The 9823-nt window shown below is 44.8% G+C and overlaps 1 protein-coding gene across 2 annotated transcripts; it reads left to right on the top strand.

The window, feature by feature from the left end:
- Positions 1 to 388: 388 nt before the first annotated feature.
- Positions 389 to 6383, top strand: LOC123097406 (receptor protein kinase TMK1). 2 transcript variants are annotated; one of them, XM_044519121.1, is made up of 4 exons: positions 400 to 2757; positions 3052 to 3125; positions 3490 to 3730; positions 5890 to 6383. In XM_044519121.1, exons 1-4 carry the CDS (start codon positions 531 to 533, stop codon positions 6336 to 6338), a joined length of 2991 nt encoding a protein of 996 aa, XP_044375056.1. In that variant the 5' UTR covers positions 400 to 530; the 3' UTR covers positions 6339 to 6383. The 2 variants fall into 2 exon arrangements, with proteins under 2 accessions (XP_044375055.1, XP_044375056.1); XM_044519120.1 differs by lacking the exons at positions 3052 to 3125; positions 3490 to 3730 and having other exon boundaries at positions 389 to 2757.
- The last annotated feature ends 3440 nt before the right edge of the window (positions 6384 to 9823 follow it).

The raw sequence follows: 9823 nt of genomic DNA, 5'->3' as shown, positions 1-9823 counted from the left end.
TAGGTCCATGTGATGCTTGATGTGTTGGTGTAGGGTTCATGGGGATGATGTCCGCATCAGAGTAGTGTAGTGCTGCGAGAAAAATATACTACCCCCGTCCTGGTTTATTCGCCCCCTTATTATTTTGTGTCAAATTTTAATCATGGATTTAATTAATAAAATGTTAATGCATATCATAGAAATTAGTATCATTGTAAACTACACTCAAATACGAATCGAACGATATAACTTTTCCAGTTAAATTTATAATCAAATTTTATCACAAAATATAAATGGATCAATAGACCAAGACAGAGGTAGTACTCCATGTGCAAACGCTGCCAGCGAGTAGAAAAAATATATACATCGATTGCAATATAAACAGCGAACACCGGACGGATCCAACGGTGGTCGAGCAGGCCACCCCAAAAAAATAACTGCTAGAGAGATCTAAGGTAGAGAGCGAGAGAGGAAGGGAAGAGGAGAGAGGAAAGCAGAAGCACGCGGACGGAGCACCTCGTCGCCAAAAATACCATACAATCCATCCCGCCATGGGGAGGGATTCGCACCTCATCCTTCTCGTCGTCCTCCTCGTCTCCTCCCTCGCCGCCGCCGCGAAATCTGCCGATGAGGACGTCATCTTTGGGCTCGCCAAGTTGTTGTCCAGCCCGCCCTCGTCCTGGGGCGCCGGCGGCGACGTCTGCGTCTTCGAGGGCATCACCTGCGAGCGCGGCGGCTCGGGCGGGGTCACCTCCATCGACCTCGGGGACATGGGTCTCACCGGGACCCTGCCCACCTCCCTGTCCTCCCTCACTGCGCTCAAGGAGTTGCATCTCCAGGGCAACGCACTACACGGCGACTTCCCATCGCTCGCCGGCTGCACCGACCTCACCCGCCTTGTGCTCGACGGCAATGGGTTTACCTCCCTCCCAAGTGACTTCCTCAAAGACCTGCCCTCCCTGCAATACCTCAGCCTGGAGGACCTGCCACTCAAGCCGTGGTCCGTCCCTGACGCCATTGTCGGCTCCTCCTTACTCGAAACCTTCTCCGCCTCCAATGCCTCCATCGCGGGTGCCTTCCCGGCAGTTCTCGCCAACCTTTCATCGTTGAGGTCTCTGCGGCTGTCATATAATAACCTCACTGGTGGACTCCCGGCCGGGCTGGCTGAGCTGATTGCCCTAGAGAGTCTGCAGCTGAACAACCAGATTTCGGATGGGAAGCTGTCAGGGTCTATTGCTGTTGTTGCTGCAATGAAGAACCTAAGGCTGCTGTGGATCCAGTCTAATAAATTCACGGGCCCAATCCCGGATTTTAGCAACTCACAGCTAGAGGCGTTCAATGTCAGGGACAATAGGCTTACTGGTGTGGTGCCAGCCTCACTCTATGAGATCAAGACACTGCGTAATGTGTCACTGACTAATAATCTTTTTCAGGGGCCGATGCCTGATTTTCGTGGTGTAAATGTAGACCTCGCTGCTGACACCGTGAGCAGGTTCTGTCAGTCAAGGCCTGGGCCATGTGATCCGCTGGTTACAACTCTGCTTTCGGTGGCCGCAGGGTTTGGATACCCAGCTGAACTTGCGGAAACGTGGAATGGGAACACACCATGTGGTAATTGGATTGGTATTGTATGCTCAAATGGGGATGTTAGCATTTTTGATTTGCACAATCGTGGTTTGTCAGGGACGATATCGCCGGCTATTGCAAACCTGACTAGTGTTGGAAAGCTAGATCTCTCAAATAATCACCTCACTGGGGTGATACCGGATACTCTGACGACAATGTCAAACCTGAAAATTTTCATTGTCTCAAATAATAGCCTCGATGGTGAACTGCCCAAGTTTAAGCCTTCAGTCAAGGTACTGGCCAACGGAAACCAGTTTGGGAAATCAGATAGTGGTTCCCAGAGTGTTTCTGCAGGTGCACTGAAATGGAAGTCGGATGCTGGCATGATTATTGGAATTCTTGTAGCTGTGGTTCTTCTTGTTATCATTGTTGGGCTTTTTGTACATCATCTGAGGAAGAAGAATGCAGAGAAGTTCAGGCCAGTCTCATCAAAGGAGTCTGCTGATGAATCTGAGATGATGAAAATTCAGGTGGTTGAAACAAATTGGAGTGTCAATGGAAATACTGCAGTTCCAGCTGATTACAGCCAGGTGAGTGCTGGTAGTGCAAACATTACTCATCTGTTTGAGTCCCACGGAATGCAATTGCCTATTGAAGTGCTGCTAAAGGCCACAGACAACTTTAATGAGGACTTTATTTTAGGTAAAGGGGGGTTTGGGGTGGTCTTCAAGGGGAACCTCAATGGGAGGTTGGTTGCTGTGAAGAGGTGTGACAGTGGCACTATGGGGACTAAAGGGCAGCAAGAGTTCATGGCTGAGATTGATGTGCTTACGAAAGTAAGGCATCGACACTTGGTTGGACTACTTGGGTACTGTACCCATGGCTACGAGAGGCTCCTGGTCTATGAGTATATGTCTGATGGAACATTGCGTGAGCACCTATGTGATCTTCAGCGGAGTGGTTATACTCCTCTTACATGGACACAGAGAATGACAATAGCTTTGGATGTTGCGAGAGGGATAGAATATTTGCATGGCTTGGCACAGGAGACTTTCATCCATAGGGATCTGAAGCCTTCCAATATACTGCTGGACCAGGATTTAAGAGCCAAGGTATCAGACTTTGGGTTGGTCAAGCTTGCTAATGACACTGACAAATCAATGATGACAAGGGTGGCAGGGACATTTGGATACCTTGCGCCTGAATACGCTAGTATGTGCATTTCTCATTGCTTATCTTTCATTCTCAAGTACCAATCTGTATTTGTCTTGCACAAGTTTCTTGTATCACATACATGTTACTCTTTTTCGGGAGTGACATCACTCTCTGCTTGTTTTTTGTTCGAATAACATTCTGTTCTCTTTGCTAGTCAGCACCATGTAATTATGGAATTAGGATTGTTACTTTGCACTGGAAACTAATGCTTGGCACTTCCTACAGGGCGCCTTACCACTTAGAACTGTAATCTAGGTGTCTTAATAGTCAGATATGTGTTTTTTCTTTGAGTGAAATACCAAACTCAAGTTGGAAGTGGATATGTCAGAAGTATGGCTATTTCCTTATCTTCCAAATTAGAAGAGGTTAGTTTGTTCTGGGCATAAGTTTTCACTACTGTCAGGGAGATAGAAGAAACTCTAATTTACTTCAGGCCTAAATAGATAGTAATACACTGAATGCTGATGCTTTATTGATTGTGGGAGAAGCCCAATATATATGAGGAATAGCTTGGCTTATAAGCCAACTCAAGGAATACAATCTGGACTCTGGAACAGATTCTAATACGGACGCTGTACCTAATATGAATCTGAACCTAATAAATAACTTGTAGCAGTAAAGGAATCCTAGTCACTTTGGGCTGGACCCAGGGGGTGGTGCAGCCAGGGCTGGGCCCCTCCAACCATATGTGGTACCCTGCATAACATCTCTCACTCACTGCACAAACAGCCCGTCCTCAAGCTGAAACGAGGGAAAACGAGCAATGAGCTCATCCAACGCCTCCCATGTTGCATCATCTTCAGAAACCCCAACCCACTGTACAAGGAAATGCTTCACTCGGCGGCGAAGGCTGGACCGAAGAACCTTGGCTGGCGCAAGCACCACACGACTATCCTCAATGGCGGGGAGTATAGCAAGAATGGCCGATGGCTCACTATGAAACTTTTTGAGGAGACTGATCATTTGACGTGTGTGTTCCTATTGGTCTAGATTTCCTTGCTTTGTAGGTCCGTTGCATATATTCGCTCCTTGGTCCATGCAATATATACAAGCTGTATCCCTAACAACAACAACAACAACCACAAAGCCTTTAGTCCCAAACAAGTTGGCGTAGGCTAGAGCTGAAACCCATAAAATCTCAAATTCAACTCATGTCACATAGGGGTTGTTTGGATAGTGAGATTCTAGAGAATCCGATTTGCATAAACACGATTTCAGTTATAAAAGCCTAAAACCATGTTTGGATCATCTAACTAAACCATGGATAAGTACTACCCAGTTTTCTACAAGCCAAAAAAATGAGCTTTTAGAAAAACGAGTCATAGTCGTTTTTCTAAAAACGAGTTCTCTGTATACTCGAGTCGTATCGTCCACGTACGACCTATTTGGATCGATGGACCAACATCGCCGAGCTCCGCACGTCATCTTCGTAGTACATGCTAGTGGCCACGTGCGCCGGCGGCGCGGTTCCAACGCCGGCATCGTCGTACATGCTAATGGCCGCACCGGCGGCACGGTTCCAACGCCGGCACCATGGCAATGGTAAGATTGAGCTTGTTGGCATCGACGAGGCGACGGTGGACAACAACGAACTACTGCAAGAGTTGGTTCGCCATGCCCGTGCTCGGCATCACCGTGCCCAGCTGGGCCACGCCTCCACCCTGCCGTGCACCGGTGTCGCTGCCGCTGCTGCTTCCGCCTGCTGCGTGGCATCGTGTCCAACCCTCGCAGGGTTTCCAGCAGGTCAGCACCATGGCGTATGCTCCCGTGCTCGTTCTTGTGGGCAGCATCAACATGGAAGCCATTTTTGTGCTCCTACTACGTCCAGTGTACTGGTGTATGCATACTACAATCTCGTCCTCGTCATGCAGCATGCAGCATGCAGAGAAAGGGGACGCTGGAAGCATGCATGAGGTGATCAGCAGAGAGAGTCATGCCTGTGGGAGGAGCGGGAGGCCTAAACGTGTTATCCTATCTTTTTCCATCCAAACGAGGTATTGTATAGCCTGATCTTAACAGAAAAAACTAACAAAAACAGGTTTTCCTAAAAATCCTCTAAAAACCAGTTTTCCAAGATCTCACGTCTAATACTTCATATCCAAACAACCACATAGATAGCTAACTTTCACGCACCCATGTCCATGACTAGTTCTTTGGTGATATTCCAGTCCTTGAGATCTCTCTTTACGGACTTCTTCCATGTCAAGTTTGGTCTACCCCGACCTCTCTTGACATTATCAACATGCTTTAGCCCTCTGCTATGCACTGGAGCTTTTGGGTCTGCGCTGAATATGCCCAAACCATCTCAGACGATGTTAGACAAGCCTCTCTTCAATTGGTGTTACCCAAACTCTGTCACGTATACATCATTCTGGACCCGATCCTTTCTTGTGTGGTCACACATCCACCTCAACATGCGCATCTCCGCTATCCCTAACTTATGAACATGCTGCCTTTTAGTCGGCCAACATTCAGCGCCATACAACATTACGGGTCGAATGGCCATCCTATAGAACCTGCCTTTTAGCTTTTGTGGCACTCTCTTGTGATAGGGAACGCCAAAAGCTTGGCACCACTTCATCCATCCGGCTTTGATTCGATGGCTCACGTCTTCATTGATATCTCTATCCTTCTGCAGTATTGATCTCAATTATCGAAAGATGTCCTTTTGAGGTACCACTTGCCCATCAAGGCTAACCCCTTCCTTTTCTCGTGCCTAGTAGTACTAAAACCACACCTCATATACTCACTTTTAGTTCCACTAAGCCTAAAACCTTTTGATTTGAAAGTTTGCATCCATAACAAATGGAACGATAAATAGTAAAAACCTCTTTGGTCTTCACCTGGATTGCTAGAAACCAGGTGGGTTATTAATTTAAAATAAGTAAAAACATGTCATGAAATTATTTTTTCATGTAACCTCATGGTATAGTTTCTATCTAACCAACCTAAATATCTCTTATTGATTAGTGGACAAAAGGTAATTTGACTGCACGCTGTCTGAATGTCATCTATTTTGGTACAGATGTCCTATATCTGAATGTACTTTCCCTCCTTTTTTGCACCCCCCCAGTTCTTGTCTTCCGTTTTCATGTAGTAGTGATGAGCATGCAATTTATATGTTTACAGCTACAGGGAAAGTAACTACAAAAGTTGACGTTTATGCATATGGCGTCATACTAATGGAGATGATCACTGGAAGGAAAGTACTTGATGACTCATTACCTGATGACGAAACACATCTTGTAACAATCTTCCGAAGAAATATGCTTGACAAAGAAAAGTTCAGAAAGTTTGTGGATCCTACACTAGAACTCGGTGCTGAGGCTTGGAAGAGCCTGCTGGAGGTAGCTGATCTTGCCAGGCATTGCACAGCACGAGAGCAAAACCAGAGGCCCGACATGTGCCACTGTGTGAACCGACTTTCCAGTCTGCTTGATGAGTGGAAGCCTACAGAAGTTGATGATGATGACGAGTGCGAGACAAGTGAGATGCATCTCAACCAGCAACTTGAGAAATGGAGGTGTGATGATTTTACCATATCAGATTCAGATACGTTCAGCACATTCAATATGTAAGGAAGTAAAACTGACAGTTTGCAACCTACCCTATGATGTCATGTATAAATGGGGGAACACAGACTACCGCATCAAGCGGGCTATCATTAGCTCCTGCAATCGCCGACCGCAGCGGAGGTCGACATGCCAGATGCTGTAATTAGCCCATTGAGCAGCTAACTGAGAACCCGGTAGCTTGATTATCAGCGTGTCACTCCGCCTGCTTTGGTGAGTGCTAAAGCCAAGCATAGCTTTGAAGTTTGGTACTTTTACGAGTTGTTGATGTGTCTATAGCTTGTTCACTCTATATGGCGCGTAGTGCTAGTAACATTGAACAGCCGATCTATTTGTTCTTGGATGGTCTAGAGAAGGAAAAAAGAAAGAAAGGTGAAGCAAGCGTCCACAAGTCTACGGCAGAGGCATTTTCTAGGATGTAGAGGCGTTTCCTAGGATGTAGAACAGTTGTTTTGTGAACTATCAAGCACAAGGAATTCTTTTTGCGTGCAAAAATGCTAAATGGAGGCCGACCTCCATATAGGCCTTAATTTTGAAAAATTCAAACTCATACTTTACATTTTGCAAACTTTTAAAAAAATAACAGACCTACATGTGTTTAAATTTTCAAGATGAAATATGTTAAAATGAAAGCTACACAAAGAAAAAGTCGATTCTATGGCTTTTTAGCACATGTATTGTTAATACTTAAAGTCCATGACTATTTTTTGTGCAGCTCGCAATTTAAAGTATTTTTTATCATGAAATTTATACACATATACATTACATCCTTATATACATGTGTATTTTTCCCTGAGTTTTTTGAAACTGAAAAGTTTGGATTTTGAAATTTTCAAAATTAAGACCTTCATGGAGCTTGGCCTCCAAAACGTACTCTTTTGCGTGGCATTTTATAATTGGGTGTATGTGGCTGAAATTTGTGTGCTTCCATCATCCTGTGCAGTTTGTTTTGCTCCCCCCGCCACTCGCCTTAGGTTCGATGAGTTGGTGGCATCATATTGTTTTGTTAGGCGTTGGATCGCCTAGGGGCCTAGATCTTGTCGTGCCCATAGAGTCCCCACTAGTATATAAAACATGAAGATAAACGCTACTTTGAAGCAATTTAGTGTACACTAATAAAAGATAATGATGTTGCTCCTTCTCTTGTCCTATTTTTCTTATTCTGTTTTTACACCTGTGTGGTAAATCTTTTATTTGATCTTTTTCTTTGGTAGGAGCAACACCATACATGAATGACCAGCTCACTTCTGAATATATCCATAACTCTTTCTCAATACATGTAAGAAGCTAAAGAAGATGCCACGACAAGACGAAGCTAGACTGCTAGCTAGAAACATTGCATAACATGTGAAGAATAAACATATAATCATGTAATGTAAAACAATGATGATGGAAGTTGCATCACAATATATCTCGGAATGACTATGAAAATGCCATGATAGGTAGGTGGCGGTTGTTTTCAGGAAGATAATGTAGGAGAACATGAGAAAGCCCTCCCACAAGATTCATATGTACTCCCTCCGTCCCATAACATAAGGGCGTTTTTTACACTAGTGTAGTGTCAAAAACGCTCTTATATTACGGGACAAAGGGAGTATTAGGGAAATATTCGCCACGTCTTGAGGAGAGAGTGGGCAATGCTCGATAACGAAGAAGCCAACAATTTTAAGATGAAATGGAAGTGCATAAGGTTTTCAAATTCGCATTAGTCATAAAGAACTCAATCATCACACTCATGCATTATAGCATTAACATAGAGCTGTGCAATATAGTACTACGCGGGTGTATTTGGTTGAAGTTAGCCCCCTTGCATCCCGATGTAAACTAAAAACTGGTTACTTACCACACCAAGTCCTCATTTTATTCTACTCCAATCTTTATAGAAGTGTGGGGCCTGATATCAACCAAGGGGAGGTGAACGGGAGATTCAACAATTTATTCCAAAAGCGAATTCTTCAAAGAAAAATACAGCAAATAATTTTAAGGCATAACTGAATAAAGGCAGATCTAAACATACACAATGACTTAGAGGAAATATACGTTAGATCGATTGAGTCAAATGTAACAACATGCTAGACAGAGGTATAACAAGGCCGAATATGAAACTAAACATATTTCATTTGGTGGAATATAATGGTTGTCAAGAAAGTCTTCAATCTGATCACAGAGAAGGGAGACACGGGAAGTTCTTAGAAATACAGGTGTATTACAATATGGTAAGTGGTGTGAAGAAATATAACTAGAAAGCTCGACGAAAACAATTCGATTTGTAGACCAAGTTCGAGTTGTTGGCACACCTCTACGTCTAGTTGGAGGGGCTGAGCCGAATATTAGAGGACACAAGAGTCCTCACACTATTGTCCTTGAGCTAAGTTCACTTGGAACCCATCCAATCACTCGGGGTAAATCTTCAGGTTGATCTCAAGACCTTCACAGACTTATTACTTGGCAGTCCGGACTCCACAATTGTCGGTCGCGTGGAAATCAGGGTACCACGGGCCGATGACCATGGTTTTAATGGTGCCCCATGGGGCGCGGTCAGCCTTCGTGTATTATCCTTCCGGGAAGATCGGTCCAGGAAAGGGTTTGAAAAGCGTTTGCCCGTGAGGTCCCGGGAAGCTTCTCTACTGCATCATAGAGGCTCTCTTGGAAATCTTGCATCCTAGGGATAACGTTCATGATCCCTTCGGTCTCTCTTCAGCTACACGGAATGACGAACGCTGGACTGTACGCGGGAATCATTCATGGGATGGGCGCAAGCACAACTTTTTCTCACATGCGGTCATCCATAGTAGCCACGAGCGGTCCCCGCCTTGCACGTTGATACAGGGCTGGTACCCGGGCACTGATTGCTACTTGTGAGCGGCGTTGGGATTTTCCCGAAGAGGAGAGGATGATGCAGTACAGTAGAGATAAGTATTTCCCTCAGTTAAGAACCAAGGTTATCAATCCAGTAGGAGAACCACACAGAACCTCGTTAGCAGCACCTGCACACACAAAAGCAAATACTTGCACCCAGCGGAAACAAGGGGGTTGTCAATTCCCTTGGCGGTTACTTGCAAGGATTAAACAAGGGGGCATAATGAAGAAAAACTAGGCACGAGGTGCCATTAGTCCAGTGGTTTGGTGTGGCCAGATGTAAACGCGAATCCACCATATTATTTATAAATATTAAGCTTTCTAATTCACTTTCACTTGCTTTGAATGACACTTCTCGTTTGTGTGCCCTTTCTACTTCTGATTAGACCTCCAGCTTCATGTCATTTTTTAACACTGTGATAAGCAAACAACAAGTGGGGGAGAGTCAAGTCAAGTACAACACATGACTGATGAGGTGGGGCGTGCCAAAGCAACCCGGGACCCCTCCGAGGTCACTACAAAAGCACTGGCACCTTCTTTTTGCTGATTGGTAATCCCAAATATTATATTTTATTGGAAATTTACCCATCTCACAGTTATATTAGGTGTTTGGGCGCACAACATATCAACCA

Source organism: Triticum aestivum, chromosome 4D, assembly GCF_018294505.1.
Source record: "Triticum aestivum cultivar Chinese Spring chromosome 4D, IWGSC CS RefSeq v2.1, whole genome shotgun sequence".
NCBI lineage: Eukaryota > Viridiplantae > Streptophyta > Magnoliopsida > Poales > Poaceae > Triticum > Triticum aestivum.
The sequence above is the reverse complement of the archived record's forward strand: the minus strand, read 5'-3'. Positions and strand labels throughout refer to the sequence as shown.

Bases quoted from the DNA above. Each gene is read 5' to 3' on its own strand.
- LOC123097406 (XM_044519121.1), top strand. From the start codon at position 531: ATGGGGAGGGATTCGCACCTCATCCTTCTCGTCGTCCTCCTCGTCTCC. The intron at 3,126-3,489 runs GTTAGTTTGTTC...CTGCACAAACAG, and splicing joins TATCTTCCAAATTAGAAGAG to CCCGTCCTCAAGCTGAAACG. The intron at 3,731-5,889 runs GTGTGTTCCTAT...ATATGTTTACAG, and splicing joins GGAGACTGATCATTTGACGT to CTACAGGGAAAGTAACTACA.